This window comes from Punica granatum, chromosome 7 (assembly GCF_007655135.1).
Source record: "Punica granatum isolate Tunisia-2019 chromosome 7, ASM765513v2, whole genome shotgun sequence".
NCBI classification, from domain to species: domain Eukaryota; kingdom Viridiplantae; phylum Streptophyta; class Magnoliopsida; order Myrtales; family Lythraceae; genus Punica; species Punica granatum.
Genome location: NC_045133.1, coordinates 17,084,247 through 17,111,514, shown reverse-complemented (window position 1 = coordinate 17,111,514; position 27,268 = coordinate 17,084,247). Strand labels below are relative to the sequence as shown.

The window sequence follows — 27,268 nt, the reverse complement described above, 5'->3', positions numbered from 1 at the left end:
ACTTCTTTTACTTAGAGAAGTAAAAATGCAAGTTTGTGCTACTACTAAATGTAGAAATGACCCTAATTTCATATATCAATAAATGAAATGAATATTTCTCGTTTCATATTCATATAACTGTTCATATGAAAAGAATACATTTCATTTTTCAAAAAAAATAAATAATAATATAAAATTAATAAATGAATATTCCAAATCCATATTACATTATTAATAAATAAAATTACCTATAAATCATAAGCAACATATTTCATAGTTACAAAAAAAAAATTGCAATTATTTATTTACGAGAAAAACAACCAAAACAAAATTCAAAGGGCCCATGCAACTTGCGGGCTTGACTAATAATAGTTAAATACTTCAAGCAGTCAAGAAGATAATCAATAGTGAGCTAAGAGTTTTTAAATAACAACTTTTCATAGGCACTCATGAGCTTTTATATATTATAATAGATAATAGATATGATGCTTTCATAATGTTTTATAATAAAATCTACTTACATTTTCAATTATTTATAAAATAAAATTAAAATGATAAAATGTGATTAAGATGAATAACATATTTACATAATCCCACGCGCATCGCAAATAGAAATTTACATAATAAAACTGATGTTATAAGATAGACAAAATAATTACAACTCGCGCATAGTACGGATCTAGTCTACAATGGCCATCTCTGCTATGGCTGGCGACCCTGATTGGGTGTTAGTGGCCACAACTGGGGCCCTCATGCCCTGAAAAGTGGATTTTTTTATTCCTGCTATGGGAGCCCTTAATTGTGGCCACCATCCCCCCAATCGAGGTCTCCAAAATCAAAAGAGCCTTAAAATTATGACATTTTCTATTCCCACGGTGAAGGCCTTGATTACGACAATCACCCCCAATTGTGGTCGCCAACCACATCTGCAATGGTTGACGAACTCGATTGGAGTGGTGGTGGCCGCAATTGGGGCCCCCGCCACGGGATTTAAAAAGCCCTAATTTAAGGGGCTCCTTCGATTACTACGGTAGGGGTCCGATTGTGGCCGCCACCACTCCGGTCGTTGGCCAGCACTACTTCGATCGACGACCCCAACTAGCGGGTAATTGTAATCGAGACCTTACTGCCGAGATTATAAAAAAAAAAGCCCTAGTTTCGAGACTCATTTGACTTCGACAGTAGGAGCCTCAATTGGCCCTTCTCCCTTTCCTCCGTTTTTCTTTTCTTTTTGTATTTTTAGAATATTTTTTATTAAATAGAATCGTGTGGAGTCCACTCATCTTCTATCACGTGACACTAATAAGTCCACGACAATCATTACATTTAGAGACATACTAAATTTTTTTTGTTTTGCTAAGAAGGATAATTCATTAAACTAAAAAGCATAGACTCAAAGTGCCTATCTATATCTCTTCTTCCCTTACAAAGACAGATGATGGGATGGAGAAGATGTTGATAGGTCCATTGAGATTACAAAAGGCAGCCCAATGTGCTAGATTATGGGCGTGAAAGTTTTCAGCCCTAGGTATATACATGGCAGTCCAAGACGAGAAAAAGGAAAGATCAGCAAACATATTAGCAAACAAAGACTCCTAGCTTGTGGGAAGAGGGCTGAACGGAGAGTTTAGGCAGTCTAGGACATCCTTAGCATCTCCAAAAAGAAACAGATTGCTGATATTCATACCTTAAGCACACTGGATAGCCTTGTGTGCAGCTTCTGCTTCCCCAAGAGTTGGGTCCGTGGAGAATGAGGAGAATGCCCAAGCAAAAATGATGTTGCTCCTGTTGTCAAAGAATATGACAGCAAGGGTAGATTGATTGTTGTGGATTGCTGCGTCAAAAGAGAAGGACAAATGCTAAGAGTTGATATTTCGACGCAGGATTTGGCTTGTTGTTCGATGAAGCCAAGCCTCTTCGTGCTCAGCGAGCAGCTTATGGATAGCCATTGCAGTTTGTATAAGGCTGAGATTGAAATTATCTATAGCAAGTTGCGCTGAAGGTTGACTGTCTTGAGCAATTCGTAGGTTGTTTCGAAGCATCCACAGGTAATCCATGTAGACCAAGGCCTGGAGTTGAAATTTATGTTGAAGATCCCTGAAAATATTCAATGAATCAACAAGACCTGTGAATAGCTTTATCCATTCCAGCATCTTGACATGTTCAAGGCCTGCAAATCGTACAGGTAAAGGAAGTAGAGCCCACACAACTGTGGAGAAGGGGTAGTGGAGAAAGATATGGTCAATCTCCTATGAGGCTGCCTCGCAGAATGGACAAAGAGTGTCCACAATATTGAAGCGAGAAGCCAGAACAACCTTTGTTGGCAAGCAATTCCAGACAAGTTTCCATAAAAGAAACTTATGACGATCATGGATTTTTAACCTCCAAAGGGCTCTCCATTCTCGTTGGTTCAAAGCTGATGTGGGGAATCTGTGAGACTAGTCAAGAACATAGGTAGAAGAGGTGGAGAAGGTGCCATTTTTGATACCTTGCCATGAGAGTTCATCGAATGAAGATGTGTGGTGGGGAGAGATGGAACGAATCTTTTGTACTGTTTCTAGAGAGAAAAGAGAGCAGAAAAGGGGAACATTTCATATTCTAGTCCCTGGAAGAAACAGTTATGAGACCCAGTTAGGATGGCGGACTGGTAGTTGATGTAAGGGTTGGGGGGTGAAGGAGGGGAGGTTAGGAATCTAAGGGTCTGAATAGATATTAATGGCGTGGCCATTGTTGACTTTATAGCATGAACCCTTAGAAATGAGGTTATGGGTGTGACGTACTCCTTTCCAAAAATAAGAAGAGTAAGAGTTTGGATTCTGAGAGGAAAGGGACCTATGTTTGAGGTATTTCACTTTCAGGAGAGAGAGATGAGACCTAGCCTTGAGAGTGTGGATTGCCCAAGGTTGTTTTGTAATGAAAGCTCTATTATGATCGTACATTCGGCGAAAACCCAACCCACCGTGGTCTTTTGGTGCACAAAGGGAATCCCAAGCCTTGAGATGAATTTTGGGCTTTCCATTGGGATTGAAGTCCCACCAGAAGTTTGCAAACATTGAGTCCAATTTAGAGCAAGTGGTTTTAGGGAGAAAGAAGGTACTCATAGTGTAAGTGGGTATGGAAGAAGCGACAGATCTTATGAGCACTCCACGGGCTGCTTGGGACAAGGTTTTGGCTTTCCACATCTCTATTTTTTTCGAAACTCTGTCGATGAGGGGCTAAAAGGCGTCTTTGCCTTTTGGATTTGAAGAGGAAAACCAAGGTATTTGGAGTCTGGTGAGCCTTGTCTGATTTGGAAAACCTGAGAAAGGTGGCTCCTAAAGGAAAAAGGAACACTTTTACTGAAGAACATGGCAGATTTTTTAGAGTTGATTTTTTTGCCTCGACCAAGATTGGTAAGTATCAAGAACGTTAAAAAAGTTTTGCAAGTTGGATTCCGTGACTTTTGCAAAAAGGAAGAGGTCGTCAGCGAAAAAGAGATGAGTGAAGGTTGGACAACCTCTGCCAATTTTTATACCATGAATGTTGCCTGAAATTTCCTCACGAATGAGGAGTCGGGATAGGGCCTCAGTGGCCAAAAGAAAGAGGAAGGGGGTAGTGGATCTTCCTGTCGAATGCCACATGAAAGTTTGAAAAAATCGAAAGGCTTTCCACTGATGAGGACAGAGTAGGATACTGTACTGATACATTGTGAAATCTATTGTATCCATGTGTCATTAAAAGCTAAGATCATGAAAAATTTCGAAAAGAATGGGCCATTCAAGTCTATCAAAAGCTTTTTCTATGTCAATTTTGATTGCAATAAAATGAACATCGCCTTGATGATGGTTAAGGAAGTGCATAATTTCATGGGCAATGATAGAGTTTTCGGAAATGTTTTTTTCCGGGACAAAGGCAGATTGATATGGAGAAATGAGTTGAGGTAAAAGGGTTTTGAGGCGAGTGGCAAGGATCTTGGAGATAATTTTATAAAAGACATTGCAAAGACTTATGGGACGGAAGTTGTGCACAGTAGCAATATTATACCTTTGGGAATAAGAGCAATATGAGTATAATTATAGTGCTTTAATAAATATTTACCTCCAAAAAAGCTCCGCATTGCTGAAGTTGTATCCTTTCCAATGATCTTCCAGTATTTGTGATAGAAAAGAGTTGGGAAGCCATCGGGGCCCAGTGACCTGAGAGCTCCAAGGGAGAATGTGGCTTTTTGGATTTCAAGGTCAGTGGGGATTATGGTTAATGAGGCAGAGTCTTGAGGGGACAGGGCAGTAGGGAAGAGGTCATGGAAGGGTTGATTGTACTAAGGATGATTTGATTTGAAGAGAGTGGAGAAGTGGTCGATGAAAGTCTCGGCAATCCTAGGGATGTCAAAGGTCTAGGAGTGATCAAGGGTCTTCAAGAATTCTATGGCATGGATGATAATGGAAAGGTGGAAAAACTTAAGCCCCGTTTGTTTTGTAAGAAATTTGATTTTAACTTTAACTTTAACTCAACACACTACACAATAAAAACACACGTTTCCCAAGTCAAATTTATAATCACATCTCATTTGTCCTTTTTCACAATCAAAATCAAAGTAACTTTAATTCTGAATCCAAACGGGCCCTTAGTATTCAGGTCCGTCATAGTCAACCAGGTAGTTGGAGACTTTTGTCGCCAGAGAAGTTCTTCCCTTTTGAGACATTCCTGAAGTTGCAGCTCCAAAGAAGCAGCTTTTGAGAGATTAAAAGCGGTCGGGGCTGCATTTTGTACCTCACTCAATTCTTTTGTGAGCCTCGCCACCTGAGTTTTGATTTGCCCAAAGGATGTTCGGTTCCACTTCCTTAGGGCTTGTCTGGTATCTTCGATTTTTAACTTGAATTGAAACATAGGAGAGCCTTGCTGTGGAATCTGCCAAGCTTGTTTAATCACCTCGAAACATGAGGGGTCTCTGGTCCACATTTCTTCAAAATGGAACAGCTTGGGTTTATTGTAGCTTTCACCTACTGTATTGAGTAGCAAGGGAGAGTGATCAGAAGAAACTGCCGGTAAATGAACTACGGATACTTTTGGGAAAAGAAGGCGTCAATCCGTATTCGATAAACCTCGGTCCGATCTTTCTCTGATGTGATTAGTTCATTCCCTTTTATTGGACCAAGTGTGTTTGTTCCCAGAGTAGGCTAAGTCCATCATAGCATTGAAGTTTATGAAAAAGCTGAGGCTATGATTTGCTGATGGACTAGATTGCCGTCCTCCTAGTTTTTCGTCAAGAGACGCAATACTATTCCAATCGCCAATGCCTAACCAAGGACCAGCAAAAGAGTCCACCGTCCTTTGAAGATCATCCCAAAACTGTCTTTTGTCAGCATAGTAAGGAGATCCGTAGAGAAAAGAGATCATCGAAGGTGCAGTCTGAGGTTGAGAGTATACAATGACATTTATGATGTTCTTTGAGACCAAGATCGGCTCAATGTCAAGTCCTATTTTTGTACAGAAACATAGACCACCAGCCCTGTGGAGGGCAGGGAATGATGCGCAGATAACATACCCAAGTCTTGTCATGAATTCTTTCACTAATGCGGCTTCTGTCTTTGTTTCCATAAGAAAAAAAATTGTCAGGAGAGTGCTATTTCACTAGAATCCTTAAGAAACGTTCATAATTAGGTCGTGTCTTTTTATATTATTATTTAAAGGTCATCCTAAATTCAATATATATATATATATATATATATATATATATATATATATATGTAAAAGGTCTAACTTTCTTTGGTGATTAACACGAAAATTAATACTTAAAACATGAGATTTGATCCCCTCCCTTCCCCACCCCGTCCAATCCCTCCTATTCCCGCAACCCGACTTCTTATTGGCCGGATATCATCATCATCACCATCATTACGAAGTTTTTCATTTTCCCATAAATAAATATGGCTTCCCCCCTCCCATTTGCAGTTGCTTCCCGTCGAAGGACACCATCTCCCTCGCTCTCGCTCTCTCGCTCGCTCTCTCTCTCTCTCTCTCTCTCTCTCTCTCTCTTCCCAAGGTTTTGCTCCTCTCTCTCTCTTCCCCAATCCGTGAATCCTCTCCGTCTGCTTCCTTAGCTTCCGGAGATGAAACCATGACACTGATTAGGGCTTAATTCCCACTGCCTTCCAATCGAAGCATCTGATTTCAGTCAAATCTGTAATTCGTTCGCTCAATCTTCATCTTGCAGGCTTTTGGTGTGAATATCTCACCGGTTGGAGCTGCCTCTCTTCTTGTTCGCCGAGGTACGATCGCTGCTGCTTGAAATGCAGACTTCCCCGATCTGTAATTTAACGCTCGATTAGGTTCGTCATTCCGATCTCAATTCTCTGTTGCGGCAGTTTGTGCTGCAGAGGCGTCAGGAGACTGTGTCATCAGCTACAATGGTTTCGTTCGAAATGAATGATCGTAAAAGTGAGTTGACCTCGATCTTTGCTCTTTCTACGCTTCTCTACATATATTTATGTATATATATGTTCTTGAATGATGCTTCAACACATGCATTTCTTAGCTTCCCTGGATAGAGGCGGGCTAGGCTAGATCACTCCGTTGTGAAGAGAATAGAGGAGTAGATATTGTTCCCCTTGAATTTTCGGTAGCTAGCTAATAGGGAATGTGATCGCGGCTCAGTGGAAATCTTGCTGAGGAGTGCTTTTTGGTTATCAGTGGGATCATCATCCATGACTTACATTGAGTGGTTTTAAGATGTCAAGTCTTTGTCTAGGCCGTTGTTGCGTATTTTCTCATCTGACTTAGTTAAAAGTAGGTGCCCCCTTTCCCACATTTTTGGAGTTTCTGGTATTAATGCTTGAGCTGGTCTTTACTCTGCTCATTGTTGATTAAGTTCTTTACCTCATTGACCCTGCTGTTGTGAACTCTTTTGTAAGCCCGTGAGATTTGTGAGTAGATTGTTTCATAAAACGAGTTACAAATCATAAGTGGACTTTAGATTATAGTCTACAATGGATAAGGTGCACTTAGAGGTAGTTACTTTTCATCCCTATCTTTTCTTCTGCTGCTGATGCAGAAACATGATTCTCATTTGGTTTGGTTTAGAAAATTTGATGCTCTGTGTTTATTGAACTGCGGGGAAGATCAGATCATGTGTGCTAAGTCTTCAAACTTGTTCAACTGCCAGTGGTCAAAACTCATGAAATAAGCAACGAAATTGCTACTGATGCTCGACAGGGATAATACTACGAATGGCTCGACAAATATGGTAGTTCAGTTAAGCCTGGATCAATTAATGCATACATTAGATAATATGATTAGCTTTGTTAAATTGATTTTTGCAAGGACCACTTTACTTGAAATATGAATTGAGTGGCTGCTATTAGAATTTGCTGGAATTTAACTTGTTTGGAGTTTTGTTGGAAGTAACTTTGTTTACTTATAATTACTGCAAAACTGTGGATTTGATGATGCCAGCATTTTCACACGTATAATGATGGCACACCATTGCCCTTCTTTGCGTAACTTTTTGTTCATTGAAGGCATCTAAAGAAGTGAAGATTAATTCATAGTTATGTTTTGAATTTTGATGAGAATAGATCAGAGAAAAGCATTTGTATTTTTCCTTTTAATGTCTAAATTACATCTCGCGCATTCTTTCATTCTATGTCTGCCAACTGAATTTTGACTGGAACAGAGATCGGTCTTGGGCTGACTGGATTTGGGGTCTTCTTCTCGTTCCTGGGAATTGTCTTCCTTTTCGATAAGGGACTGATTGCCATGGGAAATGTAAGTATCTGATTACCTCTTGTTGAATTTTCAGTTTCGATTTTTTGCTTTGTATATAAATGATGACATCGTTGTTTAACATGGTCATATTTTTTGGGTTCTTAATCAGATCCTCTTCTTGTCAGGGGTGTCATTGACTATTGGATTGAAGTCGACCATGCAGTTCTTCATGAAACGACAGAATTTTAAGGTTTGATAGCTCCCTATCCGTCTCCTCTTTCACCCTGAGATTTTTGCTTGCCCCATGTATCATCTTTGTAATTTTTTATTTATAATTGTTTAGGGAACAATATCCTTTGGAAGCGGCTTCTTCTTCGTTATAATTGGATGGCCTATTCTTGGCATGATTTTGGAATCTTATGGATTTATTGTACTTTTCAGGTTTGTTTGTATTTGAAAGTCACAATCTCAAACTACTTAATTGTGTGGAGAGAATTAAATATTGCTAACTCAATGTTCCCATGCAGTGGCTTCTGGCCAACTCTTGCTGTTTTCATGCAAAGGATACCTATTCTTGGATGGGTGTTGCAGCAGCCTTACGTCAGATCGGTATGTTTATCTTTGTTCTCCAATTTTGAAGCCTTCAAATATTACGACAGTAAACCATCACCATTGTCTTTTCTGTACCGCTCTTAAGTCTTATGCTTGTGCGCGAGGTTTTTTCAACTGGGTATTTGTTTCAGAGTTACAAAAGTCATATTTGTGTAGTTTTATGGCAATGTACAACCCTCATGAAAGCTGGTTCTTACAGTTTAAAAAAGAAAAGTGGTAATCCGACTAATGTCCATAATTTTTTTTTTTCCAACTGAAATGTTGCAGCTCTTTGACCGTTACCGGGGGAGACGAGTACCCGTGTAGATGAAGAATCACAGCACCAAGTCAATGCACGAATGCACACACCTATTTGAAATGAAGTTCTGTTCACGAGTCCTGCATAAGATATGGAAGGATGCTTTTTCTGCTGCTGTCTGTTCCCTTATCATCGATAGGAATTAGGTTTTTGCTCTTTTTCGGTGAACAGAATTAGTTAAACTCCGTGCTTTTGTAATTGAAAGAAAAAAGGAAAAAATAGATGAGCTTTTGACGACCCTATGCTGCCCCTATCAATGAATGTGAGCACTGAGCATTGTTCCAACGGGCACTTGACCACTTTGCTGCCTTATTTGCATTAATTCTTTATTATTTTCCTTTTTTTTTTTAGTATTTGTATCTATGTTAAGTTAATTCATTCCTTGCCGTATGGAACGTTTTTGTCGTGAATCATGTAGAAATTAACCATTTTTTTTCTGACTTCATTCAAGATAACATGACTTAATAAAATTAGAATGCAAAATAACAAGGAGTACACAGCTTTGTAGTAGTAGTCCAAGCCAACATCCCTCTTCAGCGTTGACATCTCTTATTGCATGGTCTTCAGTGGCCGGTAGGTTCTTATTGGTAGTTCTTAATTCTCATATGGCCTTTTATAATTGTGCACGAGACCAATCCCAGTTGATGGAGGTTAGATTTGGCTTGCATTGGTGGATATGACTTGCATTGGAACTACCTAGTCCACATCCGGGATTGGCAGAGGCTGTTGGACCCGAGCGGATCTTCTCACCTAGGTTTCCAGCCGATTGACCTGGGCTCAGCACAAAATGGGTAACTGGCACGAATGCCACCAAGGTCAGTCCCAAACACATCCAGAGCCGATCTCAACTAGTCGAGATTGGATTAGTGATCTTAGATGATGGCAATTGTAGGCGCTTGGGCTGAACTGCTCATGGTGCGATGCCATTCTGGCAAAGGAGAAGCACTTGAAATCTTACTCCAGACTCTAGTTTATTATCATTACCATTTACCACAAAGGCAGAAGTCCTAAGTCATGACCTCCAGCCGATGAGCTTCAGAAACGGAAGTTATCCGGTAACAACTGGAACAAATCACTCTCGTCCTCTTCCTTCCCCCTCATTGATCTAGCCATGCTTCTTGTAGAAACACTTTATTCCCCCCTCCTTGATCTAGTCATGCTTCTTGTAGAAACACGTCTGCTCGGGATGATAGCAGCAGCTGCCTTGGATCTTTTGTCATTTCTCGGTGCCACTTTTCCTTCATTTTCTGTGCCTGGTACCTCTTCCTCATTCTTGCCTGTCCGCTCAACTCTATGAGATTTGCACTTGGCTCCGGTTTCATCTGCGGCGCCTTTCTTGATTTCTCTCTTCTCTTTCGGACTCATCGCATGGTTAGCTGGTGCTTTTTCTCGCTCAGAGTGAGGAGTCTTCCCGAGCTTTTTCAGCATATCGTTGCAAATGTTCTTCGTCAACAAATCATTATCACTGTCTCCAAGACCAAACATGAGATCTCGGATCCTCGCCACAGGGACATCATCTAGAGAAACTGATGAGACATTACTCAGGAAGTCGCCTGAATGCAATTTGTGTTCACCGGATGTAAAAGTCCTGGACGAATCTTCCCACGAGTACTTTTCCCAATCTAAGGGAAATCCCAACATGAATCTGTGGCACACCTGTTCAGACCAACACTTCAGTAACACACATCCAATTTCACTTGTAGCACAGAATGCTAGAAATGCAGTTCAAGATATTATCTCGTCATTAATCTGACTGTAACTATAAGAAAAGCAGAATTCTATTTAATTACGCCCTAATAAAAGCCATATAAGAGATGCCAAGAAAATATCTGCTTTCTTCCGTTCCATGAAATCATAGGTTATCCACATGCAGAATGTGATTACAAACACGCTATTTTCGAGCTGAAACATGCCCTCTTAGGATTTTTACTTCATAATAGAGTGACAAAAGGAAATGCATTCAAATTATTTTTGCAAGTACCTCATCTGGGAATCCATTTTCGTTTGCATGAAGTCGGTCAATTAGGCCGCTCAACATAACTGTCATGCCATCCGCTGTCTCGAGAGTTGTATGGTCATGCCTCTTTACAATTGCTGCAGAGCGGAAAAGGCTAACCCTGTGACTGCGGTTTCAGGTGCAAACGGAAAAGAACTTGCTTAGATTTCATCATTCAGAAGCAAATAAATAAATGACAATTACAAGTCACGTGATCAAAGACCAGTTGAAGGATACATGAACATATTGAAAAGTAGTTGTCACTTAAAATGACCCAGAAAGAGCATGAATACAAAATTTGATTTTGGTGATAATAAGTTTTTCAAAAGTCAACTCTTGAACCTGAGAAACCATGGTCTTCGTTCGTTCCCAAGCTCGGTTCTCAAAGCTCCAACTTCAGGAAACAGAAATGGCAAAGTTTTCGTTTATATACCCCAATAATTAGGCAATAAGCGCTTCAATGAGACAACAAACATGTTTGTGATATTTTGGTACAACTTATGTAGTTATTTGACCATCACAAGAGCTGAGGGACAGACAAAAGGAGTAAGCTATACACATATGAAGATTTAGGAGTTAGCTGTTGATCCTGACAACACACCTTGCAATGAATAGCCCGACATACCTAACCACGGAAAGGATGTATTTTTACCATTTTCATTTGGCAAACTAAATAAAACTATAACTTCCAATAGTGCGTGGATCATCCATAAAGACACGATTTCATATCGAAGATTGAAACGATGAAAGCCTCCACGGATTCGTATACGACCACCCAGAAAATTACAACGCTTCCTTCACCTTCTCTTCCATGGACATCTCACGTCTATCGCATCTCAAACTATGCATGTATATCAGCCAAAAGAAGAGAAAAAGGACAGTACTTACTCTCTCTGGGTGAAGCCTCCAACAGCTAAATCCTTGCCATTCACCTTCACCAGCCACCATTTATGCAAGAACACCTGTGACAGTAACAGCAGAAAGTGTTCGTTTTCAGCTCGACGAGGGCAGACAGGATACATGGCAAAGAGTGGAAATGAAGTAAATGATAGCAGTGCGCACGGATTTGTTCGAAGAGGTGGATGGAGGCTTGATTATGGACCGTCGAGGATACCATTTGGGTCTCGATGCGGATTGCGATCCAGCGGCAGTTTTAGAGCAAGAAACCGATGCCGTCTTGCCCCTTGCTTCCTCCATAGTTCAGTTACGAGATTGTTCAATTACGATGCTCTTTGTCCACCATGAAGAGCAACCGCTTCGGCCTTTGTTCCCGACTAATCTAAAGATGCCGGCTCCAAATCCGATCACGACAAAGCAAGATTGAGCCTTGTTGGGGCCAGGCCAGGCCTATCTCGGGGAAGACCCAATCGGGGCTAAGAGAGAGCTGCAAATAGAGAGAGACCTCGTGCCCCGACAAAGCATACCAGAGAAAGGGCCCAACCCAGAGTATGCCCGAGCTCCTTGAGGGAGAAATCGCCGGAAAAAAGAGGAGGAGGTCGACGGAGGCGGAGTATATGTATGTGTTGGCCGGAGCCCGGTGGGGACGAGGCAGAGAGAGGGAGAGGCGGAGGCGGAGTCGGGTGAAGGGGGGAGAGAGAAGAAAGGCGGCGACAACTTTTCGATCCGGCGGGAAGAAGCCGAATATACATTTTATTTGCTCAGATTTATGTTTAAAAAAAATATCTACGATTTTATTTTTTTTTCAAATAGTATTTATTACATCATATAACCTAACATTGACATGTATTCTTAGATCTATCACAACGTCATTTTCTTACTGAGATATCCCAACGTTACTATTTTTATTTTACCATCTAGCATAGATGGTGACATCAAATTAATTATGTTTAGATACATCAAACAAAAAAATAACGTTGGAATAATTTTAACTATTCCAAATATACTCCTACCTTCTAGAGGAACCTTAAAAAAGGTTTTATTTCAAATAAAAAAAACATGTACTTTACCCTCTCTCTCCCCTAAATAGTTAAATATGAAATTGCTTGTAAATTTCAGCACGTACCTTCGGAATTGTTAGGCTTACAGCCGATTTTTTAAGTTTTCCATTAAGCTCTCCTATTTTACATTATTGTTTATGTTATTCTTTCTTTAAATTACACGAAATATATAATTATTTCAAAAAGCTCCGAATACAAAATGCGGATGGCACGAGCACACTACCGACCTTCTTAGCGGTTATAGCAAAGTTGTTTTAAAAGGACACAAAGATGAAATTATCGTTTTGCACTATAATATTTTTTCTCATCTTTCTCCTTTCCTCCCATTCACTTCTTTAGTCAAAGAACTCATGACAAACTCCAACCTCATGAAGATGTAATCTGATTGAAACAAAGACAGTACTTCGAGAGTTCGTGCTTCGTCTCAATAATACTAGTTTTGATACGAAGATGGTAAAAGGAAATGTATAATTACGGCGTTCAGCTCATTAAACACCAGATCACAACTTCAATACACGAAAAATTACCTCCAATCAAAGTAGGCCAATGTTTATCCCAGCAAGTCTGTCCCGTGGATGGAACAACAGTAGATCCAAACGTTGCCAGAATGTGGCCAGAGTTGATGATCATGAGTTGAAGCAAGAAGAATGTCACGCCCGGACTTCTGACAAAACTTCAATAAAACCCACCCATGTGAAGTATATCAGAACTTACTGTGCCTTCATATCAAATCGATATTCCGCATAAAAGAGAAAACGAAGGAAAAACTCAATACATCGATAGTGCTTATGTTCTTTTTAAGTTTTTAATTTTACATGTCAGACTGACCAAAGAACCTCCCCGAAATGGTGGCGAGGATATTCAACATTATTGTCTCGTCATCCACCTCCTCCTTCTGAGCCCGCAGGGTCGCACATTTTCTCAGCAGAGACCGGAGAGAGGCACAGGTATCAGCATGAAGAGGAGTGTCTACGGCTGCACAGAGAGCGAAAATCCACAGGCAGTCATCCCTTGAGAGCACATTTGTGGCCTCCAAGGCACTTATTCGTTTCCTCAGGCTTGAAACCCGAGAGACCGAATCCATCGAAAGAAGCATAGACAGTGTAGGGGATCCGCTTGCAGAATCGATCTTGAGAACCTTCGGAGATGGGGTCTCCGTAGTAGATGTGGTTTGTCTTTCTTCTTCAGCCTCTGCATTATCGAAGTTTCCAATGGCAGAAAGATGACTCGAGAAATTTTTGTTCCCGAGGACGAATTTGAGTTGTGATTTGTCCGATGCCCCGACTTTGGAAGCCTCTGCTTGTAAGAAGGCCTGCGTATGGGAAATGATAAGAAAATAAGGGCCTTCTGAAATAGAGAAAAAAAACTCCCCATTTCTTTCTTCAATTCTCTTACGAAAGCCAAAACTACGTCAAAAGACTCATTTGGCAGCATCCTTACTCTCAATTTAACCGGAAAAGAGAGACTAGTGCTATTCATTTTCGATTTTCTCAGAAAAGAGAGATTAGTGCTCTCTGACGCTCAATTCCATGTGAATTGATAAAAAGGGGCAAATCATGACTGCACAGCTTTCAACTAAAACGAGGTGAAAGATGAAAACAACACACATGAAAGAAAGTTTTCACATTGGGTTCAAGACATGGAAGAGATTCGGTGGCATATTGCATGGGGACAACAAACAAAAGGAGTGAATCACAATTTAAGTTGATCTATTTTTTCAGACCAACCACATAAGCACTAATAATGAACAACAATGGCTAAGCTATTATTGCACTATGTAGCCTTCACACCAGAAAGAATTGCTTGATTGATGCTGTACGCTTCCAGACCATTGCTTGATTGATCGTGTCTCGTACTTTCTCAACCTTCTGTGATTTGCTTATTATCTAACAGTAGATAATAAGCAAATCACAGAAGGTTGAGAAAGTACGAGACACGATCAAAGGATAAGGAACAGAAAAGTTTCCGTTATGAAACTGCTTCAGCAATCAAACAACTTCTGGTCAATGAGATAAAACAAAGGACGTCAAATGACTTTTCAGAGTTGAAAAGCTAATCCACAAGTTCTATCGGCAATAATGGCACCTAAACATAGATTGGTAAAATAATGAAAGGAAACAGAGCAGAACAGAAGAACAGAACAGAATGGAATGGAACATACCATCCGCAGCTTTGAGAAATCAGCAAGAAACTCATCCTCCCATTGCTTTGAGGGCATCAAGTGCTCGGGACATTTTGCTATCTCAGGAATCACTGGCATGTAAACGCTCTGTTCTTTGTTCAATTTACTCCTATCAAGCTTAGCCACCTTCACATTTGGGATCTGTGCCGCTTCCCACCTAAAATCAGGACGAAAGAACACAGAGTAAATAATGAGTCTAAAGTGACAGGATGTAAAGTGATAAGCAATATGTCCAATGGAACCTAAAAAGAGGATACAGAAGAATACCTGACTCTCCTGAGGTATTCAAGCCCATCTTCTGGTGGGCCTGCTTCAAAATTAGGCTCTCCCTCGACAGCAAAAGCAGGCCGTTGGATGTTTGCATAGTACTCATCGCTATCTTCACTGTCTTCATCACCATCCTCCTCTTCTAAATTCGTCGAGTCATAATCACAACTGACACTCTGACCCCTAGCCGGACGTGAAGGATTTGCATTGGCTGCCTCCTTACCTCCCCATTTGTCTAGTTTTGCGCCGTCTTCTTTACTAGAATCTTCACCTGTGAGGCATCGGTAGGTTCAAGCTTTATGAGACATTGGGCATTAGAGGAAACTATGAATTACTAGTATCAAATGAAGGAAGAGATATAAGGAGCAATTGTTAGATAATCATGGCTTATCATGTAACCACCTACCATCAGATAAAATGACGCCACCATTGGGAGCAAAAGCCAAATGATGAATAAATCAAACGTTCCTACCATGTGATTAATAAATGATCAAAGGCACCAAAGATTTTGGGAGGCAGTGGTACCGAGCAAGAGACAGTAATATCTAAAGGAAATAAGAAGGTTCTTGACTGAAATCAACAGCATGATTGAGACATTAGCTTTTAGACTAACTACAAAGAATCTTTCCCACCATGATGTTCCCCGCTGAAGAGAAAGCTGATTATTGAAATAATGTACTCCAAATACCACCAGATATAAAGACGTAAAGATGAATCATATAGTCAATTCATGTGCTTAATAGTGATCGGCTGGATACAGGAAGATCATAAATTGCTAAATATCCAATGAATTCCAGACGTTGTTGTACTGGGCCAAACGAAATGAGTGGTGAAAAAGAAAAGAAAAGAAGATCATTTGCATTTCCTCAAAAATCAGTACAATTGACAAGAAATGCTGTATTATTGGTATCTATCAAAAGAATGTTCTTGCCACATTATGATCGAAAATTGACTACGCAAACAGACAACTTCTTTCTGATGTACAAAAGAATCGCAAGGGAGACTAAAGAAGGTTAACTAGCACGAGGCTTGCTATTCACACTGACAAACATTTGGCTAATTTGTGGAATACAAGGTCCTTAGCATGTTCGGGAGGACAAAGACATTCAAAGGGTTGGCTCTTCCGGTTCCAGCAACTGCACCTGTGCAAAGAAACTTAAAACTATCAAAGAGAAACCTCACATTGATTAATAGGTGAAAAAGATGAAAACAAGAAAAGGAGAAAAGGCAGTGAAGATACGCTTCCACCAATTTCGGGACTAAAAATTTGAAAAAGTTGATGTGGATGAAGCAACCGCGAAAAGCGAAAAAAAAAATGCATCAAAGAATTTAAACCAACTAACAGCAAAGGGAGCTCAGAACAACTGCCAACAGGCTCGAGTTCACGACAAATACGATTTCTGCTAGAGAGTTCATTATTAAATGGAGTGTCCATTTTCAATACACCCTGCCTACAGATTAAATTCCAGCCATATCGCAAATCACAGCACAAATATATGAACAATTCAATAAGGTATATAACCACAAAAATTAAACAAGAAACAAGAAAAAGAACGAATGATGATACCCACCGAGAATACCACGGCCATGAGACCTCCTAAGAGGATTCGATGCTTCAGAGATCGACTTGCCCTGCTGCTGCTGACTCTTCTGTGCAGTGAGGCTCGAGTACTCCTTTGCCACCACTGACCCGAGTCCATTGTAGATCTCCCTCCACAGCTTTCTTTGCTCCACAACTCCCACAAACCTCAGAGCCTCCATCTCCTCACTCGAGTACATTCTCTTGGTTCCGTCTTTACTATTCCAAGCAAGTCGGGCCGAGCCTTCCACCTTTTCGGAGCCCGGTTTCCCGCCCTTCCCTCTTTTCTTTGCCCGTTTCGACTTCTTCCCCTCCAAGTCCTCTTTCGGGATGTTCTTCTTCTTCGCATTTCCAGTCCCAGGGCCGATCATTATGGGTTCAATCACTGCTGTGTCATCGATAACTTCAACCTTCAATGAACTTCTCAGGTACGCATCAACTCCTTTCACAAATTTCTGCCCGTCGACATGTGGCAAGATCATGACCCTTTCATCTGGGTGCTCCAATGGGCCGATACCCCGAAAAATCGACCCTCCTTCGAGTTCATCGAGCAGTTGCTTCTTCCTAACTTCAAGAAGCCTGTCAGCTCCATCGCAGCCATCGATCCTCCCGACATCCCCAGCAACTGTATTTCCACCAGAACCCAAGAAGTCCCCGAAATTTGAGGAACTTCTCAGCGGCTGCTCCATTTCGCCTCTCTCTTCATTGGAAACGACAACTCCGCAGATATCCTCAGGTTCTTGAAAGCCGCTCTCCGCTTCAGAACCAGACGAAGGACCCATCTGGGCAATCTTCTCCTCCGAGACCAGAGCCCCTCCAAGGCAGCAAGACTTAGACCCAGTTCCCAGTTCTTGATCTCCCGCAAGTTCAACAATGGAGGAACAATCATCTTCAGGGACAGAAGCCGAAGTGCCATTCACGACGCCAGTCCTGTGCTCAGTTGCAGAATCAGAACTCATCATCTCCGAAGCCATTGAGAGAGAGAGAGAGGAGAAGGAGGGAGGGCTCAAGAAAGGGTTTTACAGTTCTCAGGAGAAAATACACAAATTTATAAGAAGCTGGGAGGAGAGTCCGAGAGAGAGTCGGGTTTTCGACCCGGTTCGTGGACAGAATAATCCTGTATCAAAAATTGATCCCGTACTTCACTTTATTTTCACTGAGGCCCAAACCAGAAGCTCCTTTTTAAAGCATTTGACCCTCCACTAGGTGAGGTTTAAAGAGCGAATCTTTGTCACGGTAATTGCAAAACCGCATTGTTCTAAGCATGCGTTTGTTTTAATTTATTTTTAAGTATTGAAAATTTGATTGCTAAAATTTTAAGTACTTAATTATTAAGTGTTCAATGGAATAAATTAATTTTGTTTGACTGTAAAATGTTGAATTACTTTTAGTTCATTTTATACTATCTATCATTAATGCCTCATAACTTTTGCATTTCAATATTTGACCCAGAATCTGTGAAATTTTTTTTTTTTTAAACCCTAGGATTGAAGGAGGGGTGCTAGCAGCGCCATTTCCGGCCGCCACCATCACAGAGGAGGTCGTCAGCATCCTCTGTGCTCTCCGTGACCTCCTCAATGAAGGTGGTGGCAGGAAATGGCGTCACCTCTCGAGATCGGCATCCCTCCCCTTTCTCAATTTACAAAATTTAAAAAGTTGAGGGGCACTGCTGTAATAAATGAGAAAATGCCCCAACTGGGGGAATCAACAAATAAATAAGTTCTTTTTTATTTAAGTCTATTACGTTAAGCCAATTTTTTGTGTTTTTATCAAACAAGCTTAATTTCATTAAGTGTTGAATGCTTAAATTTAATACTTATTTTGTGTTATCAAACACTTGTTTAGACTTTCGTAAATATCGTAAATTGGGAGGAGGCATAAAAGTGTTGAAATAAAGAAAAACGTATTAAATAGTTGAGATAATTTAATATTAAAAAATTAATTATAATAATAGATAAGAAAAAGTATGAGAGAAAATTTGAAGAAAAAAGATAGAAAAATAATGATTATATTCTTAAATTGATTGAAAAGTAAAGTTAAATTAAGTTAAATTTGATTTTGTAAACAAACATAGTAATTAATGACCAACTTGTATCTTTAAATAAATATTTTTATTTTTAAAAAATAAGAATAAATCTTGAAAATTATATTTTAATTAAAAATTCAAAATAAAAAAAAATCTGTAGGGAGGGGTAAGGGTTACCCAACATCGATGACCACCCTCCAGCAAGGTCACTAGCGACCTCATCTGGGATGTTGTGGGCCGAGGTCACCATTAGTCATAGAGATCACCACGACCACGATCGGGGTTATAGTGGCTAAAATCGGGCCACCGCAGTCCTGATCTACTTCCTTCCTCTTCACTTTCAAGAGAGGGGGCCGATTGTGGGGTAGTGGAAGCTCGACACCGGTCACCACCGCCCCGACAAGGTTGTCGGCAACTTTTGGATGTGCCCCCGACCTCGTCGAGGGCGGTGGTGGCCGGCGTCGGGTCTCCACCGTCCTCTCCTTCTTCAATTTAGCTCAGCCGAAAAAATTGATAAAAAAAAATTTGTTCAATGAGATTTGACGAAAAGCAAGGGGCATTCTTGTATTTCCGTAACTAATCATATCCCAATCCACTTGTAATACATCCCCTCATTGGGATTAGCTGCTTAATACTTTTATTCGGGTTACTTCCAATCCTAATCCGATTGGCACAAAACGTTGGATTAGGATTTTAAAAATCTCATACAACCTCTTATCCAGACTACCAAACATAGCCCAATAAAAGTAACAATCGTTTTTAATGTTTAATGTGATTATTTTACTCTAAATATGATGAAAAGTATCTTCCCGTGCATCGAACTCAATCGAATCTGCAATTCACAAATTTTGTCAAATTGGAAAAAGAGACTAATCGCATACATAACATTTTCTTTTTGATAAGTAAAAGAAATAGGAGGGCAATTGCTGCACCAAACCTGCCAGGCTTAACCCTATGGTCCGAACTCCAACGATAGCTATGCTAGACCCCAAAGACGGGACATGTCACTACGACTACAATGAAATTTTAAAAGAACACCACCTATCCACGAGCTTATTTTCACAGTACTACTATTGCAAATCTCATACATAACATTTAACGGCAAAAGAAGGGGGATTCATTTGCAATCTCCATAGTTATCAATTAATTTCCTAAACAGCTAAGGGTGCGATTGGTTCGCATGAACGAGAACTCCATTACAGAGTTATTGCATATAATATCTATCATTACGTTTGTTTTGATTGGTAATCATAATTACAATTACGGATGGGCTACTTATCCGTAATACACCCCGAATTGCAATGTCCTAAAAACCCTAAATATCACATTCCAAAAATAGAAAGTTCGAAACTATTGAAATTTTTTTGGAGATTGGGCATGTTTTCCAATTCATGATATGACATGTACAGAATGAAAACTTCATTCTCAATTTTACGAGAATTTTTATGAAAGCCTTTTATTCTCTTTGCCCGTAAAAGTATTACGCATGCATAATAGAAATGAAATTACTAAATTACCCTTAAGTATCCTTCATATTTTCCAAACCCACCACCCCTTTTGTAGTTCTTCGCCGCCGGACTTCCATTTCCGAGGAAACAGAGACACCCTGCCCGTTGGTCTCGAGTCGGCCAGACCAGATTCGATCGCGGTGAGGCTTGAGCTAACCTCATCAAGCCAAGTCTGAGTTGAGCGAGCTCCCAAAGGTTTGGTCCCTCCTACCGTCTCGACTCTCGAGCCCTGCCCAAGACTCCGAGGCCCATGGGTAGGTTCGTGTTGGGGTCGCAATTGTGAACTCAGCCACGGGGCTCATGAACCCTGGGTTTGTCGAACTAGGGTTCGGGAGCCCTCAGCCCCGTGGTTGGTTTCACCATCCCAGCGAAAACCTAGCCATGGGTCTCGAAGCCCTGGGCGTGGTGGGAAGCCCCTAGTTCACCGGAGATAGAACTCCGACGAACTCGACTATTTGTCTTCTTCTTCTTTTTTTAAGTTAATTTTTAAAATTTTAGTTTTAAATTTTAATAAGTATCAATTTAATATTTATTTTTTAATAAAATAAATTTTTAATATTTTTTTACCACAAATTTTAATATTTGTTAATGAGAGCAATTTTCTTCTATAGGGATAATTCCGTACTTATATCCTAAACCTCTCTATCAATTTTCACAAACTAAATTTAAGAATTGTAATTCTTATTTCCACTATTATCTCTAACAAAACTTCTAACAAAAAAAGAAAGTTTATATGTAATCTTAATTCCATTACATATTAATTCACATTATATACTTATTCTATTCATGGCAATAACAAAGATAGCATAAAATTTCTTTGGACCATACAGAACAGAAGCTGAACTCAACCATCAATAAAACCAAGACGCAATTCAAAAATAAAAATAAAATAAAAAAGTGAGCGAATTCTATTGACAGTTTTATGCCTCGAAAAATCTTCCTTTCACATGGGGGCTGGTTAAACCTATAATACATATCTCATTTTCCAAAGGAATCCTTAAATATGTACCATGAGTAACTTATGTGGAGGTTCTTTTTCTATGTTCATATGTGTAGGGGGCCAAAAAAAAAAAAAAGCTGTGCAAGAAACCCGAAGCGGAGCGAGAGAAGTGGAAAATCATAAAATTCTTCTCTCAGGGTACTGGACCCGGGGCAGGAGGCTTCAGAAGTGGCTGCAAAGCCTTGAGAACAATGCTCATGTTAGGGCGGAACTCAGCCTCATACTGGACACACAGTGCAGCCACAGCAGCTAACTGTGGAAACCGGGAAAACGAGCAAAAAAGATAATAAGAATGCCGAGAAAATGAGGGGAAAGCAAGACCACTATACAGGAGATGAAATAATAATGAATCTGTATTGTACCTTAGCGACTCCTTTTGGGGAATATTCTCCCTTGAGCCTCGGGTCCACGCATTGCTTCACCTTGTCCTCGCTCAATCTCGGGGTCGCCTGGGAAGGTAGAAAGTTCCATTTTGCCAGTAAAGAACGATGAATGAATAAAAGTAACAAAGGCCAATTTGATTCTGGAAAATTATCTAGACACAAGAAGCATGGAACAAACCAAGCGGGAGAAATGCTTGTGATCAGTCTCCCACTAGTATATCCAGTTCAGAAAATTACTCAATCCCCTCAGGTAAGGACGATTAAACTGAAGATACGATTGATGGCAAGACATTCGTTTTCCTCATCTCCCAATTAGAATAAATGGCAAGATGCAACGCTTACCCAAGTGACAAGACTCTGCTGTCCACGCGGCATGGTATGATCAACAGGCTTCCTCCCTGTCAGAAGCTCCAGCAGAACAACACCAAAGCTGTATACGTCACTCTTCTGTGTTAATTGTCCAGTCATCGCATACCTGTAAGCATTTTACATTTAGCATGGTCCCCTCGATCCAGTATTACATTGCAACTTCATTGAAAACAAGCTTACTCCACGCAGTCCGGGAGCCCCTAAAATTTCCGGACTCCTCTCGTAGATGAAAATCTCATAAATAATGAAATCTGGCCGTGTCAAGAAAATAGAACTAAATTGATCTGCTCTATCCCCTTGTGTCTTTTGAGAAAATCAATACCAGCACGCTCTGAGAAAAATAACAAGCTATCACCACGAAATTATTCTTAAAAAGGAAAAATGATATAAACGTCTAAAACTTTGCAAATTTAAACTTAAACTTATGAAAAAAGCTTAAATTTCAACCGAATGCGAGATGGCAATACTGTTCCATACAAATAATTAATAGTTGAAATTCTTAAAGCTTTTCAACATGTAAACATTTCAGCCTCAGAAGCAAGGGGTAGACAGGGATAGAAAAGAGGAATTCTAGAATATCTAAGTAAGATTTTCTTTTTAGACGGGAAAGCATTAGAGAAATCAAAAAATGAGGAAGAAAAAGGAGAAAATGCATCGATTTCAATCTAGGATCGACCAAGCGAATGCTGATTCTCAGGATCGAACTACTCAAATGGGAGAATCTAATAGAACAAGTTAAAAGAAACCGTGATAGGAGAGATTTAGAAGCATTACTCGGGAGCATGATAACCAAAAGTCCCTAGAACACGAGTAGAGTGGAGACGAGCAGCCATATCAGGTGCCTGATTTGAGAGGTTGAAGTCTGCAATCTTCCCCTCGAAGTCATCAAAGAGGAGTACATTGCTTGACCTAATATCTCGATGAATTATAGAAGGCTGGACTTTCTCATGTAAGTACTCCAATCCTCGAGCAGCATCCACTGCAATTCTTACTCGCTGCATCCAGTCGAGCACTGGACCCGGCTGTGCTCCTTGAACTCCTTTTCTCCCTGCAATGCCCCCAGAATTTTAGAGAATGATAAGTATAGATCCATTTATTTTCAATTTGCTTCATTATCAAGGAAAAAGCAACTGTATCGATGCACACGAAACATTCACTTTTTTTTTTTTGGGACTAAGTAGGGTTTGCTTGTTACCAGCAACCTGAGAAATTTTTCCGCATTTCCACTTTTGTGAAAATGAAAAAAATAAAACAAAGGCATATATATTTTACAAGTGAAAAACAGTCAGAATGTTAAAATTTTCTTTATTAATGCGAAAATGAACATCCAGAAAAAAAAAAATCTCCTTCTTCCCCAGAAATAGAAGGTCGGAAATTGTTTCCAATTTTCACTAACCCCAAAGAACTCTGTATTTTCATTTCCGAATGAAACGACAAATAAATATAGACTTTGACAGGCAGTTGAGCGCCCCGCAACTCTCCTCTAGAATAAGGTAGAAAGATGAAACAAATAAATAATAGAAATGAGACCAACGAATACAAAATGAAACGAAGTATGCAAAAGTCTCAACAAAGAAAAACAGTCATTCAGATGGTTAGCTGAAAAGATGACAACTAAAATATCCAACGCTTTATGACATTGCATTTTTATAAATTCAAGCCACTTTCTGTCCTGAATGGCAAAGATAAGTTTAGCAAAGCCAAAAATGGAAAATAACTTGACCCACCATGTAATATGTCATGCAAAGACCCCATAGTTGCAAACTCATAGGCAAGTACCCGTGTATTTTCCTCCACACAGTACCCCAGCAACTCAACAAAATTCTCATGCTTCAACGTTGAAACTTTAGAAACCTACAGAACACAACCTCATATTAAATAAGAGCCTTATAATAGCATATGCCAACTGACCAAATGAGGAAGCGTATTTGCATGAGACCACATTATTGTGCAAAAACCTGAATCAGGAACTCGACATCAGACTCCTGCTCGGATGAAGTATCAAGCTTTTTGACGGCAACGGCTTTTCCAGTGTTTAAGTTTGCATAGTAAACCCTCCCATATGATCCTTCGCCAATCAATGCCTTTGATCCAAAATTATTAGTCTTTTCTTTCAGTTCTTCCAAAGAAAAAGCTGGCACTTCAATAGTTGGAGCTGCCTTTGGCATTTCAGGCTTTGCCGGAGCTGATACCTTTGAACTCTTCGGGTACCCTAAATACACCATTCCAGTAAAAAAGAATATTCAAAAAGAAAGAATCATTATAATGAGATCATAGATGCCCATAATCATGGAGTAGTAGGACAAGATGCAAAAACAGATATGATTCAGAAGAAGAAAAAAAACACATGCACAAATTGCAGAGAATAAATACATAATATATATGTATATTAAGAGATTTCAGCAAAAGAATAAGATACCATCAGTGTGGTTCCTAGGGCTTTTCACAACCTCCTGATCATCCTTAGGATAGGACTCTTCTACTTGGCAAGTGCAACAGAGCCATCGTCGCATCTTGTACCTCTTTCTCAGAAAAAGGTCGTCTTTACTTGAATACAGCCGTACGAAGTTTGCCGGAGTAGGTGCATGTGCCTACGATGCATAATGAACAAGTCATTATTGTCATCTAAGATCGGAATTTTCCCACATTGCAGAATGCAGAGAAGGCAGAAAATTGGAGAAGAAGCTCTCTGACTGGGAGCAAATGCCCATCAGAACCACTTCAAGCATAATTCTATGGGACAAGCCAAACATATAAATAAGATATATTTTTGGATTCCAAACTACAGGAAAGACCAAAAACCAGACCATATGAAAAACTTAAATTTTCATAGAATCTGGAATCACATTCTTGAGGAATGACCAAAAATCCATTCCCTAAGATCTCAGGGGAATAGCAGTGATAGCAATTTAAAGTACTCTTCCCAGCCATGCCTTGCGGAAGATAGACACCACGCATCTTCTTGGTCCAAACATGCCAAGATTTATAGTTGCAAAAGGGAGATAAATTATATCAATGTGTCAAGAACCATTGACCCCAAAACTCAAAGATCATTGACCCCGGAACCATTGTCAAGAACCACTCCCGGGACGTTCAAACAAAGATCATTGACCCCAAAACTCAAAGACTCCCTCCAAATTATAATCACACACCAAACTTTTTTCTGCTCCAGCAGGACAATAAAATCAAAGATTCAAAGACCAATAACATTGAAAACATTAAAATGCTATTAATAAAGGGAAAAATAAACGAACAAGGCAATCTAGATAAAATTCAATTTCAAAGCATTTCGGTCAAAAAAACCATGACATCTAACACAACTAGCAGATGGATGATAACAATCCGAAGATAAAAAAATTATGGTAACGGAACAATACTCACCCCTGGACCGCGCCGATGAAGAATGCTTTCCATCAAACAGCCAAACAAATCACAGGAGCAATCAGAAATTAAACACTGCACCAAACAATCAAATCAAAAGCCAGAAACGAGCATCACATTCAACCCTCGAAACCGAAAGAAAGGATCTTTAACCCAACCGGCAATCAAGAGCGCAAACCCAGGAATGGGCAAGACATAAATTTGAGCATGTTGTGCAAACAAATGGGGAAAAGCAGAGGTGGGTTCTGATAAATTAAGGATACGGAACAGAAAAATGGGAAAGAAGGGAGAAGGGAGAGAAGGGGAGACAGACCCAAAATTAGGATGAAGAACTCCTAAATTGTAGGATGCGATTGCAATACCTTCTTTCTCTGATCACCTCTCTCCTCTCTCTGTATATGGGTATGTAGGGGAAGCCTGTTCTTGTCAGTTGTCAGTTATGAAGACAAGGCAGGATTTTGGGCTTCTTGGGAAAGCAACTCCCGTCGTCGGTCCCTGTCTGTGTTTCTCTTTGTGATTATCAAAGCCGACGTCGATTGTCAATTGAATTTTTCGATGCTTTGTGTCCGTTAGTTGTTATTCTTTTGTTGCTTTTTCTTCAAGTAAAGAAGAGACGGGGTAATAGTTGTGAGGATTGAGAGGGTTTTGTCTCTCTTTAGGAGTTCGCTTTCTCGATTCGATTCCTAACACCGTAGGCAACTTTTGTTAGGCGATCGTATTGGAGCTTTCGTACCTCACTATTGTATACTTTAATTTTTTTCTACATGGGCACACGCCTCCTTTGAATCAAGAGATTTTTTTGAAAAAATTTCGAAGTGAAACTTTCATTTATTGTAACTCGTTAAAAAAAAATTATAAAGGGAGACTTGTATACCTAATAAAAAAATATAACAATGATCAATAAATGGTCATTGCGGTGCGAACTGTCTATGTTGCTTAAGGGTCACTCGCTCTTGTTCTTATACATTTCATTTCGGAATGCTTGGAAGAAATACAAAGAAGTGTGGCGTGAAAAATAAATCAAATTTACCTTCTTCTTTATTCTCCTTATATGATCATAAAAGACAATTATATAAAAACTTAGTCGATGTCTGCCGCCTAAATAGCGATTAATACAAATAGATCTGGTGCTACACACACTTGCTCCGTTTGGATTCAAAGTGAGATTTTAAAATCTGACTTTAACTTAATTCTACCAACAATAAAATAAAATAACTCATACAAAGTCAAATGGTGGATCCCATTTGTACCACTCTTTTTCAAAATCAAAATCACATAACTATACAAAGTCAAATGGTGTGTCTCATACATAACTATTTATACCACTCTTTTTCAAAATTAAAATCTGATTTTAAAATATTACTTACAAACTAAACGCTTCAATAATGTCCTGAGTGATATTAGTATCATCCCTGGCCATGCGTGCCAAGAAGTCCGTGACGGAGTTTGCTTCATGGTAGATATGCCTCATCCGGAGCCTTGTAAAGTACTGCATCAGGGTCCTTCAATCAGAAACTAAGGGCATTAGTACAAGGTTTTCATTATTGAGGCCTAGATCACAAGTTACCTAGGCATCTAGATCTGCCTTTAGAGCATGGATGCCCATGTCTCGTGCCACGATCAATCCGTCTCTGAGTGCCAAGCATAAGCTATTAATCTCTTCTTGAAAGAATCCGGAAAGTTGAAAAATGAAGAATGTTCCGAGTACAACCCCATTCAATGCGATCAAAGGCTTTCTCAAGGTCGAGCTTCAGTATTATGAGTCCCTTCCTACTTGTTTTGTGTCTAAGGGAGTCGGTGGCTTCCCTGAGGTGTTAGTTAATACGAGTGTCTGCTATTAGGATGATGTAGCATTACTTGGGAAAATCACCGTGGACTTCTCATTGACTTCAGCCAACAAGTAATTTAGTAGGCATCTTGGAGCAAACTAACCAATATCTGCAAAAATAAGAAAGAAGTATCTCGAAACAAAGTAAATAATATTTGAAAATTTTAAAAATATAACAATTTAATTGAGTTTAGTTGATCTTTATTCGGGTCAATTTTG

At 39.8% G+C, this 27,268-nt stretch overlaps 4 protein-coding genes across 9 annotated transcripts; 1 reads left to right on the top strand and 3 right to left on the bottom strand.

The window, feature by feature from the left end:
* The first annotated feature begins 5,875 nt into the window (after window positions 1–5,875).
* Window positions 5,876–8,857, top strand: LOC116213102 (vesicle transport protein GOT1-like). Its single transcript, XM_031547917.1, has 8 exons — window positions 5,876–6,001; window positions 6,173–6,227; window positions 6,324–6,396; window positions 7,631–7,722; window positions 7,832–7,912; window positions 8,006–8,103; window positions 8,190–8,271; window positions 8,542–8,857. The coding sequence occupies exons 3-8, from the start codon at window positions 6,366–6,368 to the stop codon at window positions 8,578–8,580; spliced, it is 423 nt and encodes a 140-aa protein (XP_031403777.1). The 5' UTR covers window positions 5,876–6,001; window positions 6,173–6,227; window positions 6,324–6,365; the 3' UTR covers window positions 8,581–8,857.
* Window positions 8,858–8,987: 130 nt separating this feature from the next.
* On the bottom strand, window positions 8,988–12,220 carry LOC116213101. 2 transcript variants are annotated; one of them, XM_031547915.1, is made up of 4 exons: window positions 11,631–12,220; window positions 11,457–11,530; window positions 10,554–10,695; window positions 8,988–10,228 (listed from the first exon to the last, which is right to left on the bottom strand). In XM_031547915.1, the coding sequence occupies exons 1-4, from the start codon at window positions 11,763–11,765 to the stop codon at window positions 9,704–9,706; spliced, it is 876 nt and encodes a 291-aa protein (XP_031403775.1). In that variant the 5' UTR covers window positions 11,766–12,220; the 3' UTR covers window positions 8,988–9,703. The 2 variants fall into 2 exon arrangements, with proteins under 2 accessions (XP_031403775.1, XP_031403776.1); XM_031547916.1 differs by having other exon boundaries at window positions 11,683–12,220.
* Window positions 12,221–13,040: 820 nt separating this feature from the next.
* Window positions 13,041–17,580, bottom strand: LOC116213100. The gene is made up of 4 exons (XM_031547913.1): window positions 16,547–17,580; window positions 14,976–15,246; window positions 14,688–14,865; window positions 13,041–13,838 (listed from the first exon to the last, which is right to left on the bottom strand). The coding sequence occupies exons 1-4, from the start codon at window positions 17,526–17,528 to the stop codon at window positions 13,338–13,340; spliced, it is 1,932 nt and encodes a 643-aa protein (XP_031403773.1). The 5' UTR covers window positions 17,529–17,580; the 3' UTR covers window positions 13,041–13,337.
* Window positions 17,581–20,922: 3,342 nt separating this feature from the next.
* LOC116215610 (PTI1-like tyrosine-protein kinase 3) lies at window positions 20,923–25,811 on the bottom strand. 5 transcript variants are annotated; one of them, XM_031551380.1, is made up of 9 exons: window positions 25,535–25,804; window positions 25,222–25,296; window positions 24,260–24,431; window positions 23,799–24,052; window positions 23,568–23,694; window positions 22,615–22,888; window positions 21,814–21,946; window positions 21,451–21,537; window positions 20,923–21,341 (listed from the first exon to the last, which is right to left on the bottom strand). In XM_031551380.1, the coding sequence occupies exons 2-9, from the start codon at window positions 25,252–25,254 to the stop codon at window positions 21,222–21,224; spliced, it is 1,200 nt and encodes a 399-aa protein (XP_031407240.1). In that variant the 5' UTR covers window positions 25,255–25,296; window positions 25,535–25,804; the 3' UTR covers window positions 20,923–21,221. The 5 variants fall into 5 exon arrangements, with proteins under 5 accessions (XP_031407240.1, XP_031407241.1, XP_031407242.1 ...); XM_031551381.1 differs by having other exon boundaries at window positions 25,584–25,804; XM_031551382.1 differs by lacking the exon at window positions 25,222–25,296 and having other exon boundaries at window positions 25,535–25,802.
* Between the last annotated feature and the right edge of the window lie 1,457 nt (window positions 25,812–27,268).

Coding starts and splice junctions, on each gene's coding strand:
- LOC116213102 (XM_031547917.1), top strand. CDS start 6,366: ATGGTTTCGTTCGAAATGAATGATCGTAAAA. Junction 8,104..8,189: donor GGATTTATTGTACTTTTCAG/GTTTGTTTGTAT, acceptor GTTCCCATGCAG/TGGCTTCTGGCCAACTCTTG. Junction 8,272..8,541: donor AGCAGCCTTACGTCAGATCG/GTATGTTTATCT, acceptor GAAATGTTGCAG/CTCTTTGACCGTTACCGGGG.
- LOC116213101 (XM_031547915.1), bottom strand. CDS start 11,765: ATGGAGGAAGCAAGGGGCAAGACGGCATCGGTTTCTTGCTCTAAAACT. Junction 10,696..11,456: donor GGAGGCTTCACCCAGAGAGA/GTAAGTACTGTC, acceptor CTGAAACCGCAG/TCACAGGGTTAGCCTTTTCC. Junction 10,229..10,553: donor AAAATGGATTCCCAGATGAG/GTACTTGCAAAA, acceptor TGGTCTGAACAG/GTGTGCCACAGATTCATGTT.
- LOC116213100 (XM_031547913.1), bottom strand. CDS start 17,528: ATGGCTTCGGAGATGATGAGTTCTGATTCTGCAACTGAGCACAGGACT. Junction 15,247..16,546: donor TCATGGCCGTGGTATTCTCG/GTGGGTATCATC, acceptor GATGCCTCACAG/GTGAAGATTCTAGTAAAGAA. Junction 14,866..14,975: donor GAATACCTCAGGAGAGTCAG/GTATTCTTCTGT, acceptor TCCTGATTTTAG/GTGGGAAGCGGCACAGATCC.
- LOC116215610 (XM_031551380.1), bottom strand. CDS start 25,254: ATGGAAAGCATTCTTCATCGGCGCGGTCCAGGG. Junction 23,695..23,798: donor ATGTCGAGTTCCTGATTCAG/GTTTTTGCACAA, acceptor TGTGTTCTGTAG/GTTTCTAAAGTTTCAACGTT. Junction 21,342..21,450: donor CCCCAAAAGGAGTCGCTAAG/GTACAATACAGA, acceptor CGGTTTCCACAG/TTAGCTGCTGTGGCTGCACT.